This window comes from Engystomops pustulosus, chromosome 4 (assembly GCF_040894005.1).
Source record: "Engystomops pustulosus chromosome 4, aEngPut4.maternal, whole genome shotgun sequence".
NCBI lineage: Eukaryota > Metazoa > Chordata > Amphibia > Anura > Leptodactylidae > Engystomops > Engystomops pustulosus.
This window is the reverse complement of record NC_092414.1, coordinates 191,303,579-191,317,264: the sequence shown is the minus strand read 5'-3', so window position 1 is coordinate 191,317,264 and position 13,686 is coordinate 191,303,579. Positions and strand designations below refer to the sequence as shown.

Here is a 13,686-nt window from a genome sequence, read left to right as displayed (position 1 = left end):
TATAGAAAATACATGATTTAATGCACATCAGATAAGATTATCAGCTCATGACTCTTCCTTCTCATCTCCATGTGTGATGATGTAGCACAGAGACTTGTAGTCAATATTCCCAGCCACATCAATTGGGGTCACAGCAAACATTTGTTCCACCTGCAAAAACAGCAACAATTAGTGACCTGACCCTAATCTACATATTTAACAATGACAGGACCAAAAGTGTGAATCTCACCTCATCAGCTGTGAATTTGTCCGCTTGTGTCATCAGTAGATGTTTTAACCTAAAGATGAGAAATATTTGCAAATTAGTAGGATTATTCACATAATTATTCTATGTCAGGCGATTCATAGGAGCTGCTATGGTATGTAATGCCATTTAAGTTTGCATGGTAAAGGTCCAAAACTCCCACAAAAATAGTCACATACTCATCTTTGTGGACATTTCCAGTTCCATTGGGGTCCAAAAGTTTGAAAGCACCGAGTATGGAGTCCTCGGGGTCTGTACCTGTGAGTAAAATATGTTATATTTTTGTGTAAAAGGCCCCATTTTCACATTCTGTACTTATATCCTTGTCAGATCCACTAACATTTCACATTGCAGATGGGGAAAAAGATCTGTTCAAAGCTATGGTGAGCAGGCAGTAACAGAACACAGCTAGGGGGATCCCAAGACTTAAAGGGGTTGTCTGGCGTTGAAAAACATGGCTGCTTTCTTTAAAAAAAACAGTGCCACACCTGACTATGGATACAAAGGGGCAGATTTACTTACCCGGTCCGTTCGCGATCCAGCGGCGCGTTCTCTGCGGTGGATTCGGGTCCGGCCGGGATTCACTAAGGCAGTTCCTCCGCCGTCCACCAGGTGGCACTGCTGCGCTGAAGTTCCCCCGGAGGCGCGCTGGAATGCCCTGAAATTCACCGGCCTATACCTGGTGAAGGTAAGTGTAATTTTCACGACACATTTTTTGTTTTAAATGCGGCGGTTTTTCCGAATCCGTTGGGTTTTCTTTCGACCACGACCCCTGATTTCCGTCGCGTGCATGCCGGCGCCGATGCGCCACAATCCGATCGCGTGCGCCAAAATCCCAGGGCAATTCAGGGAAAATCGGCGCAAATCGGAAATATTCGGGTAACACGTCGGGAAAACACGAATCGGGTCCTTAGTAAATGACCCCCAATATGATAGTAATGGAACTAAGCTGTATAGAAGTGAATACAGTTGAGTGGCAATACCACACACTACCTATAGTGAAGTGTGGTGCTGTTTATGTAAAAAGCAGCCATTTTTTTCAACCCTCTGTAGTTATCACAGTTACTTAGTAGTTGTCGTAGCATCCCCTTCTGTTTCTTATTCTCTTTAAAGGACTTCTACAACCATTTTACTGGTGGTAGACTGTCACCAACTCAATGCTTGTTACCTTAGGAGGTTTAATGGCAGCGTTTTTCCCATCTTCAGCAAACTCCGTAACTCTGAATTAAAATATGCTAATGAGTCTGAGGAGCTGAGGACTACGCTAGCAGTAAAATGGTTGGAGACGTCCTTGAAGAACATCATCCTAAGAAGATGCCATGAAGGTTTTATTCATAGACTTACCATTGAGCTTCTCTCCAAACAGTGACAGGAACACGGTGAAGTTAATGGGACCTTTTCCTTCCTTTAACATTTCTTCAAGTTCCTCATCCTTCACATTCAATTTACCTGAACATATAAGAAAAAATAGAAGCTTTAGTAAATGGAGATCTCTTTTAAGTAGAAAAATCTCTTCTGGATACATGAGTATTCACACACTGCTTGATAAACCAGATAACTATTGACTGGTTATTCACTGTATTGTATAATGATTGTATATACAGGCAGTCCCCGGGTTACGTACAAGATATGGTCTGTAGGTTTGTTCTTAAGTTGAATTTGTATGTAAGTCGGAACTGTATATTTTATAATTGTAGCCCCAGACAGAATTTTTTTGGTCTCTGTGACAATTGGATTTTAAAAATGTTGGATTGTCATAAGAACCAGGATTAACACTAAAGCTTCATTACAGACACCTGTGATAACTCTTACAGCTGATTATTATAGCCTAAGGATAAAGTACAGTAAATTACCAATTACCAGAGGTCCGTTTGTAACTAGGGGTCGTCTGTAGTTTTCCTGAGACAACCTCTAAGGACCATACCCATGTAATTTATCAGTCCTAAAATACATGGCTTACTATATAATGTATACATGGGAAGCTCCATCCCACCTCCCCTTTAAATCTGCTTTTTAATGTAACCTGTTGTTATTACTCACCTAGCTGCATGTAGGTCTCTTTGAGGTCAGACTTGGTTATAATCCCATCACGGTTCTGGTCTATACAGCTAAAGGCCTAAAAATAGAAAAAAAAAACTAATATGAGATGCCATTATACTAAGATACACTATGTAAATAATTAAAACTTGTGTAAATTTATCTAAATTTCACGATCATCTTAAATTCTTCTAGCACCAATCACAGCACTGCTTCTATCTCCATAGCTGCTTTGGATAAATGAAAGCTGTGTTGTGATTGGTTGCTATATGCTGGTTTCTAGAGACTGGTTTAATGGTGAATGTGGAGTAAAAGTGACCAATTTTTTTACTGCCAAATCGTTAAAAAAGTTCCATTTGGCCATTTTTATATATGTGTTTGAAAAAGTGGGGTGTCCTTCTCTGTACATCCAATTTCAGTTCCCATTTTTTGGATTTTCACCCAATCTTCTCTCTGTTTGTACAGTGATGAAGTCATCTCTAAAATGCTAGGTCGAAACACTCCATCATCGATGCTTAATCATAATCAGTGAATATTGGCTTAAAGGGATATTCCAGTCAGAATTGTCTTATCAGCAGTTTCATCATATGAATACATAGAGGTTGTACATGAGATTCAGGAGTTTGTTTCACCTCTTTAAATTCCTGGATCTGTGACTGCTCGAACATGGAGAAGACATTGGAGGAGCCTCTCTGGGCACGCTTAGCTGCAGCCTTGCCGTGGGCTTTCCTGCTGGCCTGCCAAATAATATACACGAAAAAATCATACAGGTTAATGGTTACTGCAGCTTTAATGGTCCGGACATAGATTATACGTAGATACATAGATATAGTTCAGGCTAACCAGTGCATACATTTGTTTAAAAGGGAATGTCTTACCTATTAATTAAACCAATGATTTAGTTGAAAAACAGTAAAATGTAGCACAGATGTGGATGCGGCCTAAATGATTCAATATAATGGCTTTACATAAGAATAGGATAAAACTTTGAGGGTGCGTTCACACAATGCAGTTAAAACTGCATCACAATTAGTTTTGAGGTGGTTTTAGGTGCAGTTTTGTTAATTTCACAGGTGAAAGACATGAACTGAACGTGTGAATTTGATTTTGAAGGAGAAAGCTGATCCACAAATGTCATTCACCTGTTGATTTGATGTCTTTCACTTGTTAAAATAAGTAATACCACCTAAAACCAACCCAAAACTAATTGCGATGCAGTTTTAACTGCAACGTGTGACTGCACCCTAAAGGGTTGTCCACTTTCAGCAAATAATTGATCCGGTTTGTGTAAAGAAGAGTTATATGATTTTCCAATATACTTTCTGTATCAATTCCTCATGGTATTCTAGATCTCTGCTTGCTGTCCTTCTATAGGAAGCTTCATTGTTTACTTCCATTGGACAGAAATCTGTCCATGGTCACACAGGTGCACGGCTCGTTATATCACACAGCTCTGATTATTCTCTATCATACTAACGAGCCGTGCACCTGTGTGGCATGACATGATCATGGTCAGATTTCTATCCAGTGGAAGTAAACAGAGAAGCTTTGTATAGCAGGACAGCAAGCAGAGATCTAGAGAACAGTGAGGAATTGATACAGAAAGTATATTGGGAAGTTGTAGAACTTTTCCTTACACAAACCATATCAATTATTTGCTGAAAATGGACAACCCCTTTAAATAATCCCATCTGAGGAAATTATGTTCACCACAATATGTATATCACACACAACACATAACATTTACATATACATCAAACACATCATTTCCCCATGTGGAATTATTAAAGTTTTAGCCCAACCTATACTATCCTGAATAGATATTATAGTATGTGCCTTAATTAGATTCCTAATAGATAATTATTTTTCATAATATATCTTCCTTTCTTTCTATCTTTTTAGAAAGATATCTTTATATCTTTCTATATATCTTTCTAAATTCAGTCCCAAAATGCAATTTAGATTTGCTGAATGTATCGCTAGGCTTGGTTCATACTTGTATAAAATCTTTGTAATTTTTGATGCAAATGTGTAAAACGTAAGATAAAAGTACACAAATTGGCAAGTATTAAATTATATGGTCTAGGACTACAGGCAGTTACGTACAAGATAGGGTCCGGAGGTTGTATGTAAGTCGAAACTGTATATTTTATAGTTGTAGTTCCAAACAATTTTTTTTTTTACCCCAGTGACAATTGGAGTTTCAAAAATTTTTGCTGTAATGGGACCAAGGATTATCAATAAAGCTTCATTACAGACACTTTTAAGCTGATTATTACAATCTGGGGCTATAGTAAAGCATCCAGAAAGCTTCACCAGAGGTCACAGTGGGCAGAAGGGTCCATCTGTAACTATGGGTTGTCTGTAAGTTGGGTGTCCTTTAGTAGAGGACCGCCTGTATTTTGAAAAATGTTAAGGGACAAGACTTTTTTTTATAAAAGGGAAGTTATCAAACATTTATTTTCTATAATGAGAATATTTATATTGCGCCATCAAATTCTACAGCGCTTTACAAATCATATAGGGGTTAGTGCATAATAAAGCAGTGAGGATATATGGGATGGATACAGCGCACGTCTGTCACTTACCATTTTGTCAGTCTTCTTTTGTCCAGTGCCCCTCTGTAGACAGACCCCCACTTTTTATACGACTCTTTATCTGAACTACAGTTAAAATAGTACAACGCCAGAGGCAGAGAACCAAAGATGGCCGTACCGAGCTGCTGGAGATAAGGGCTTAAGTGTTCAAATTCCTCCAGCTCATATCAGGCCATGTCCTACAAAGAAACCCCCTGGACACCTTATACTAATATCATATGGCTAATCCACTTCTCCTCCCCACACAGGGACTTTATATCAGCGTTACATAATTATTCTTATTTTCTCACCCCACCTAGAATCCCCCTGGACAGATTCTCTCCATAACTATAGAACTAATAAATCTGTGCCAAATACTCCTGATGTAGGGGACAGCCCCGGGGTTTCATCTTTTGTCCTTGTCCAAAGATATGATTGACTTTCTAATTTTTAACATGTTCCGTGAAGGGTGATACAGAATCTTCTATCAGACTATGACTCCTTACAACCAACTCCTAAAAATGTGATATACCACATGTATAAGTAATATATGAAAAAAGCATAATTGGTCTTTTATTAACTCTATTATATGGTAATATTGCAGGATCTCTAGAAGGATCTTGTGTTAAGATGGGAGAGACACAGGGGTGTGACATGATGGGGTGCAGAGGGTGCCCAGGAGTGTATAGAGGCCCATAAGGTGTCTGTTCCCCATATGGAGAGACCAGTACTATAAATAACTCATTATAGAGGCTCGTATATTGTCAGCTATTATTAGTTCCTGCTTGTGGACAGGAATGTACTAATGAATGAAGTCATCGTGATTGATGGGTTAGGGAACTGAAAGACCTTAGATTACAGCAAACTTCATGCTGTGAATGGTGATCCATGTCACAGACTTTGGCTGTTCTTGAAAACTAAAGAAAAGATGTCAAAATTTTACATTGATTTCATCCTCTGGAAGTGTCAGACAGCAGAGGCAGACTTTTTTCATCTGGTCTGGCTGTGCCCGGGGATCCAAATGTATTGGGGGGAAGTCTTTGAGGAAATATCAGCTAAGCTCCGAATTGACCTAAGACCCACCATAGGTACCGCTATCTTTAGTCTTTTTGAAAGTGAGTTGGTGAAACAAAGTTATGGGAAACTAATAACCAGACTAATCAACATAGCTTTGGTATGCATTGTGCGGAGATGGGGATCTAAGGAGTACCCAAAAGTTGAACATTGGCTTAACCTGTCTTTTAAGATAAAAAATTTTGAATGTAGTTCGGCTAAATTTAAATCCTTAAGATCAAATAAAACGAAATTCTGGAACATCTGGCAGTAGGGATAAATTTTTTTTTTTTTTTGTTTGTTTTTTTTGTTTTTTTCTTTCTCCCAGCGGGCCCCAGGGTAGGGAGGGGGGGAGGGGGTGGGTAATGTATGTAGTACATCTAGATGGTTATTTAGGTTGATTATATATGTGTCATGGTAATTAGGACACCTAACTGTATTTCCTTGTGAGAAGTAATTACTTCCTGTGATGTATGATGCGTATTCCTTTTTGAGAATTGTCATGGTAACCAGGACACTCAATTGTATTTTCTTGTGAGAAGTAATTACTTCCTGTGATGTTTTGATGTGTATTCCTTTTTGAGAAAGAAATAAATATTTTTTTATCTGCAAAAAAAAAAAAAAAGATTTCATCCTACATTCATATTATATAAAAAAAAGTAGTATTTTGACGGCATGTTATTATCTTTTATAATAATGTATGGAGAGACTCTAACCAATGTTTATTTCTATCTATCTATTTATCTCTTATCTATCTACCGTCTATGTTGTCTTTGCATTAGGGTGGTCATACACATTACGTGAATGTCAGCTTAACCGGAGACATTGAAGAACCAGATAACCATTTCATGTGATTGGAACAATGGCTTATGTAGGAGGGGAAGAAAGATTGGGCATATGATTTTACAACAAATCCAACTACAAATGCTCTGATCTTGTTAGAAGTAACCCAGAAAATTAAGGTGGCCCTGGTTGGGTAATACTTGTCTATACATCTTATAGTGGTTAGCCAACCCTAGCAAACTTTCACACGGTAAGTATTAGACCCTGGTGTATACCCTGTAAAAGTTTGCAGTTTGCCACTGGTAGCCGTAAGCCATGCGACCAGTCCCCTTCCCTGACACATGACTTCCTGTGATGTCCCATGTCCTGCTGGCTTCCTGTGGGTAGAGGGGGTTGTGCAGTCATTACTACCTAAAGTCTTAGGAACGCCCCATCTCTCCACTGATACGGGAGTGGTTATCAGAGAAGCGGCATGCATACAGTCATGAGTGAACGGACTCCTCCATCAACAGGTAGCCAACAAGATACAGGAAATCAAAGGTAGTTCTGAGTCCTGCTGTCTGCGTGTCATGTGATAGGTGGCTCCAGGTGGCAAACAGTATAGGTGTAATATGGGTGACCCTATTTTAGTCTTATATTTACCTTGTTAAAGTTTTCTATCAGTGGCATTTAATAAAGAATTTCCATAGAAAAGACCCTCCTCCCTCACAAAAAAGTGCATAACAACTACATCTTTGCATTTGAACAAAAAAGTCAACAACATCTTATATCGGTATATTTTATTTTCACAAGAAGATGATGGCATCATCATTTTACATAATGCCCCATACAGTATTACTATACAAGTCTTACAAGTGTCACCAATAAATTAAAACCTGAATTGAATTAGACAATGATTTTTTATGGTCATTAAAAACACCAAGTAAATCTAGAGGTCTGTATAATGACACGTACATTACATGTTACTTCAGTATACATACAACACATGGTAAAATATACTCTAAAGCTGTACATACCAACTTTTTCTTTGTAAAAATTGGTGTATATGATTCCTAGTACTGCCCAAAACAACTAGGACCACCCTTCTTAGGGAGGAGTTTGCACAAACCGTACCAAACTTCTGCCTAGCACAGGCCCAATTGGATGTTCCCATTGGGTACAATCCTGACAAATTTGGGACAGTAAACAACCATGTTAATCTAGTTTAAACAATTGATAAACTAGTATTGCTTATGTACAAATATAATCATCGTTTATATTGGCCTGCTTTATGGTATCAGACCACCAAAGAAATGACCACATCAGTTTTTGTGCTCAGTCATCCTGAAATCTGTCCATTATATAACATAGAAGGTATATAGGAGACACACGAGTAAATAATAAGGAGAAATATGGCATATCTGTAATATTCTTGCTAAATAAATTGCACATTTGAAGGGATTTCCATCAGGATGAGTTATGATGTTTCTGTAAAAGACTACAGATGAGGGTTGTCCACACCTCTGTCTTCTGTTAGGAGCCTCCATTCTAGTACAGGTTGCTATAGGTGTCCACAGTGTAACAGGCAGGTTGACAATCCTGATCTAGCCGACTTATCCCTTAAAATTAGTTTTTTCATATGTTTCATTGGACAAGAGAGTGATTTTGCTATCCATGCAGGATCATAGGGATCATATTGTGGACAAGAGGTTGTAATAACGTCCATTATGTCCATATATTGTAGACTAGTTTCATTGATATGACTTTGGTTTCTGAGTTCTGTACATCCAGGTGTTACAGATAAATCACAGTCATATCTATAAGCATATATAAAACAGCATTATCTCAAAGAGGTATACAGGCGGTCCCCTACTTAAGGACACCCGACTTACAGACAACCCATAGTTACAGACGGACCCCTCTGCCCCATGTGACCTCTGGTGAAGCTCTCTGGATGCTTTACTATAGTCCCAGACTGCAATGATCAGCTGTAAGATGTCTGTAATGAAGCTTTATTGATAATTCATGGTCCAATTACACCAAAAATTTTGAAACTCCAATTGTCACTGGGGCAAAAGAAAAAAAATTGTCTAGAACTTCCATTATAAAATATACAGTTTCGACTTACATACAAATTCAACTTAAGAACAAACCTCCAGACCCTATCTTGTATGTAACCCGGGGACTGCCTGTAGCATGTATCCCGTAAATAATAAATGAACCCAGTCTGAATCACTACACTTTACAATGGCTACTAGCTTGTGATAGCCTCACAATACCTTCAATTAATAATAATAACAATTACATTATTTATATAGCGCACACAGATTACGCAGCGCTGCACAGAAATTGCCAAATCAGTCCCTGTCCCCATGGGGCTCACAATCTAATCAACCTACCAGTATGTTTTGGAGTGTGGGAGGAAACCGGAAGACCCGGAGGAAACCCACGCAAACACGGAGAGAACATACAAACTCAATTCTATTAATTACTAAATCAGCCAATATCCTGATAAAACTATTACTTACCATCAACCGACTTAGTAGTATAGACAGTATATTCTTCACCAAAGACCATTACTATAAGGCTATAAGCTTCAGGAACTGATATCAACCTCAGGGTTAGTGTATCGGCATTTTACTGGGTGCTTCTATCATCACTGTCTACGTAAAAGAAGATAGTAACAGGTAACCATAAACAATGATGAAAGGTGGCTTCAGAATATGGAGCTCCAGTCTAGGTTGACTTATTATTGACTCCTCGTGGGTGGGGTTATCAAAGATGAGCATATTGAGGAGCCTACTCCCATTCTTTCAGACTATAATCTTGGGAGAGGGGAGAAAACATCTTATTTTAACGATAAGGGATATAGACATAAACATAATTTTTTTTCCAGAACTGTCCACCGGTCACAGTCATATAAAAACAATCCCATTATACATCTTACAACAGTGGTGGCGAACCTATGGCACGGGTGCCAGAGGTGGCACTCAGAGCCCTTTCTGTGGGTACTCAGGCCATTGTCCAAATTTCACCAAACAGGACCAAATCCCCAAATCTTCCTGCAGTCCCAAGCAACTTAAAAGATACTGCTCTCAGAGCTATTTTAAAGCGACATTTCATTGGCTGTTTGAACTATGGCAAAAGTGAGAAGGTATGGACAGAACTGCATTGTCTTTGGAGGTCATCCTGCTGGACCCACCATTCTTCCCGGAGAGAAGCTACAATGATTGTCTGAATTTTCCCTTCTTTCAACTCTATTGGTGGCCTCAGGGGGCCAATACAATTGAATTATGTTAAAGAACCGGTAGCAATAAGTTACTGATTGAAATGCCATGTTGGCACTTCATGGTAAATAAGTGGATTTTGGTTGTATTTTGGGCACTCAGTCTCAAAAAGGTTCACCATCACTGTCTTACAATGTAGTGTAGTCTTCCTGACAACTACCATTGACCACATTCTTGTAGTTATATATGACAAAGACTTACGATTCTCAATATACATTATAAAGAGTCCAGGAGAAAGAAGTCATTTTCATGTCCGTATAGATTATAGTTGGGTTCTTCATGTTATGGCTGGATCTTAAACTAGTCACATTTCTCTATTGATGTCCACCAACGTCTAGACACATATTACTTGAGAATTCCACGTTCCACATAAGATGTAACACGTAGGACAAGTCTGTCTTGAGAAATCTTTGCTTGTCTTTTCTGAATATTTTTTATACAATGAAGCAGCAATGAACTTATTGAGTTGGAAATGTCTTAAGTAAAGATACTTGACAATGTACAGATGTCGTGTGGGATATCTCTCTAAATGGACCATAAATTCAATGTTCTGCAGAATACCTACTGAAGCTTGGATTTGTTAAGATGAGTTGCACCTCCTACATGTAATTATGGATCCAAATAAACTTCTGAGGTCTGTAGGACAATGATAAAACAGTGGAGCACTGTAGGGTGGAGTATGGAGTTCTTCATTGCTTTGCAGAAGATATCTTTAGATCTCTGGAGGTAGGACAAACATATTTCCAACAGGTATGTCGCATCAAGAGCTAGTGACCAATAAGGCAAGCCATCTTGTATGCTACCGCTGAGATTAGGGCAGCCCCACGTCCACTGCCTTCTTCAGATGTAATAAAGGTGATGTCACATCTCGGTGTCAGCTTGCGAACTGTTGCATGGAACCTTTCCTTGAAGCTGGAAGTAGAAGGATATAAAGTATCAACAGTGTTAAGAAATTATCATTTTTAGATAGTTAACATAGATCAGGTCAACAGAACAACAGGTCCTCCAATAACGGTTGTTGTGGTGGGGATTTGTTACATCAAATGGGAATTAGGCAAGTATTTTTTGACTGCAATGTAAACTGATATAACTTACAAAGGGTGTAGCTTGTAGACAGACCCATCCACTCCAACTGTGATCTTCAGGATGTCATCTCCCCGATTTTTATGCATGCGGTTGAGTACTCCAGCAAGTCCAGCTCCACACATGGCAGCTGCTCGTGTAGAGACACTTTCACATGCCAAACGCACTGCATGACAGTCACCCAGTGTCGACTGAAGATTCAGTGTCTTCAAGATGTTGCATGTTTGTTTAAAATCTGACGAGTCTCTGGAAATAAGAAATATAAGCCACAACTAGTAATGGGATACAAAATTGCATTGTAAAAGTGTGACTCCCGTATCATAATGATGTTTACCAAATTGGCATTTGTCATAATTCGGTATACCATTGGCCATATTGTGCTGCTACCTTTTTTCTTCCCAGAGTTATGGCATTTTCTGTTCTGAAGCTACTTTTCCTTCGCAGCAGTGAAGTGGGCAGAAACTAACCTTTTCCTGCCCTAAAGATGAATCAGTTATAAGCCGCAATCACTTCCCATGCTGCTTTGTGTTCTTTCATGAATTAATCCAGAAGTGACAGAAGCAATTCAGCAAAGCCAATGAGATTTCAACAAGTAAATCCACTAGCCTGGCAGCTTTCATCAAATGGAGAAGCATTGAGCATGTATATAAAAGTAGGAACCAGCAGTGAAACAGTTAGATGAAGTGTATGCTCTGTTCTGTGTGAGCACTAAGGGTTAACAATATCCCTGCTGTTAAGATAGTGTCTGAGAGGGACTTATAGCGAACTGGGGAGCCCTTCGACCTAAATATTCTTTGCTGGCCACTTCTGCATCCACAGATCTGCACAGACACAGATCTGCTAGCTACACACAAAAAAAGCTTCACATGATCTTCCTCCAGAATGAGCAGGGAGCAGCCGCCCCTCCATCCAGTTTTTGTGTTAACACTCTACGGTCTCACAGGGATAAGCACACAACAATGGCGTGCAGGAGGGCTTGCACTAAATCTTTGTGTTAAGAAGTGTAAAGTTTTCTTACCCTTCTTTCGTGAGAGAGAGAAAAAAAGATTACAGATAGATTTGCACGGATGTTTGAATGATCTAATCCTACAGCAGGTTCCGGCTAGAATTATTTCACGATTGTATACATTTTTTTATTGACAGGAGTTTAGAGGAAGTAATTTGTTCTTCAAGGAACTCTGTCTGAGGAGAACTAGTCTTTTTTGTTATCAGAGTATGAAACTTGCTTCTTGGTGCTGGAATCATTTGATGGTTGAATATTGTGCATTAGTTATATTGGACTCCCCTATGGTTAAATAAATGGAACATTACTCAGAATTTGATCTGTTGGAGTTGTTCAGAAGATGGGGCGGACTTCGCGAATGTGATCTAGTCTTGTACAGAACTTAGAGATTATTGGGAATTTTTATGTTTTATTGAAGATTCTCTTGAAATGTTATTGTCTAGGATGATCAAAGAAGCATTATTGGGGATAGTGGAGTTGGATTCTGGGGCCACCCATAAGAAGATGCATTCAATTAAAAAAATTTAAAAAAAGGTTCCTTACCCTTCTATCTGTGACACAAATTGTGTTTCAAAACTTCCTCTTGTCTTCAGTTTTTCAGAAGCTTCTCCTCCAAACGCCAGATTCTCATTCACCATCTTCATCAGGACCAGTCTGACAAGTTCTCCCATGTACTTTCCTCCAATCATTTTCTCATAGCTTTTCCATTGAAGGAAATCAAAATTAGGAGCTCATCATTGAGGACATCAAACTTATATATTCATATATATATCTCTATACAATAAGTATATAAACTGAGTGTAAAGCGTATGCTTGAAATGTCCAATTATTGGTTTCCTATTGTAATCTCCCCAAACTATCTTTTGAATGAAATGATCGCCATGACAGAGAGGAATAAGGTGCGGGTCCTTACAGTTGCTGACCAGGATTTAGGGAGCCCTCATCCACAACTCGATCATATTCCAGACGGAAGTCTTCTAGTTCACCTGTGTCCCCAAACGCTCCCCACTCGGTGTTGACACACATGCGGCCCTCTTCTCCTTCCACCAGCTCCACATTGCACATCTCCTCCATGTAACAAGCATTGCACCCAGTGCCTGGGAAGTGAGGGAAAACTAGATGATCTCTACAGGTCTCTCCACATGACATGTCTTGCAGTAGACGTCACACTTACCTACTATCATTCCAACTTCACATCGGTGATCTTCATAGTAACAAGAGATCATTGTAGCGACAGTGTCATTCACCATAGCCACTACGTCCATCTCAAAATCCTGTTGAAAAAATAAAATTTTCCTTCATAAAAATTGTTTAAAATAATATGTAGACGATGGAATGATATAGGAGGTTAATATGGGTTTATATAGGAGTCTCATTATAGTATAGTATATAGGAGGGTCAGAGGTAAAAGTTACACCCAGGTCCTGACAGGGCCCATCTGTGACCTAAAACGACATTATAAATGGTGGAGTTCTTTTTTTTTTATTAGGAACCCAGATATTTCAGTTATCAACAAAGATAATTGAAGCAACAATCTGGAACTTCCCTGTGATGCATGGATATGGTGTCCATGGATCATTATGGACCTACATGAGAATCTAGGGAGAATTTCTGTGTTTATAACTTTTTAACTACAAGAAA

General features: G+C 38.9%; 2 protein-coding genes across 4 annotated transcripts in view; both read right to left on the bottom strand.

The window, feature by feature from the left end:
* The window catches only part of MYL7 (myosin light chain 7), a 173,878-nt gene continuing 160,192 nt past the window's right edge, over positions 1-13,686 (bottom strand). The window contains exons 1-7 of one of the 2 annotated variants that reach the window (XM_072149057.1): positions 4,870-4,917; positions 2,914-3,018; positions 2,285-2,360; positions 1,589-1,693; positions 424-502; positions 230-278; positions 1-150 (exon numbers count right to left, since the gene is read on the bottom strand). In XM_072149057.1, the coding sequence (XP_072005158.1) occupies positions 46-150; positions 230-278; positions 424-502; positions 1,589-1,693; positions 2,285-2,360; positions 2,914-3,018; positions 4,870-4,872 (522 nt within the window). In that variant the 5' untranslated portion in view covers positions 4,873-4,917 and the 3' untranslated portion in view covers positions 1-45. Of the gene's footprint in view, positions 151-229; positions 279-423; positions 503-1,588; positions 1,694-2,284; positions 2,361-2,913; positions 3,019-4,869; positions 4,918-13,686 lie in introns of those variants that run through there. The other variant, XM_072149058.1, reaches the window with a different exon arrangement.
* GCK (glucokinase) overlaps positions 7,471-13,686 on the bottom strand; it is a 33,934-nt gene continuing 27,718 nt past the window's right edge. For both annotated transcript variants that reach the window (XM_072149054.1, XM_072149055.1), the window contains exons 6-10: positions 13,220-13,319; positions 12,959-13,142; positions 12,589-12,744; positions 11,055-11,288; positions 7,471-10,871 (exon numbers count right to left, since the gene is read on the bottom strand). In XM_072149054.1, coding sequence (XP_072005155.1) covers positions 10,727-10,871; positions 11,055-11,288; positions 12,589-12,744; positions 12,959-13,142; positions 13,220-13,319 — 819 coding nt within the window. In that variant the 3' untranslated portion in view covers positions 7,471-10,726. The remainder of the gene's footprint in view (positions 10,872-11,054; positions 11,289-12,588; positions 12,745-12,958; positions 13,143-13,219; positions 13,320-13,686) is intronic.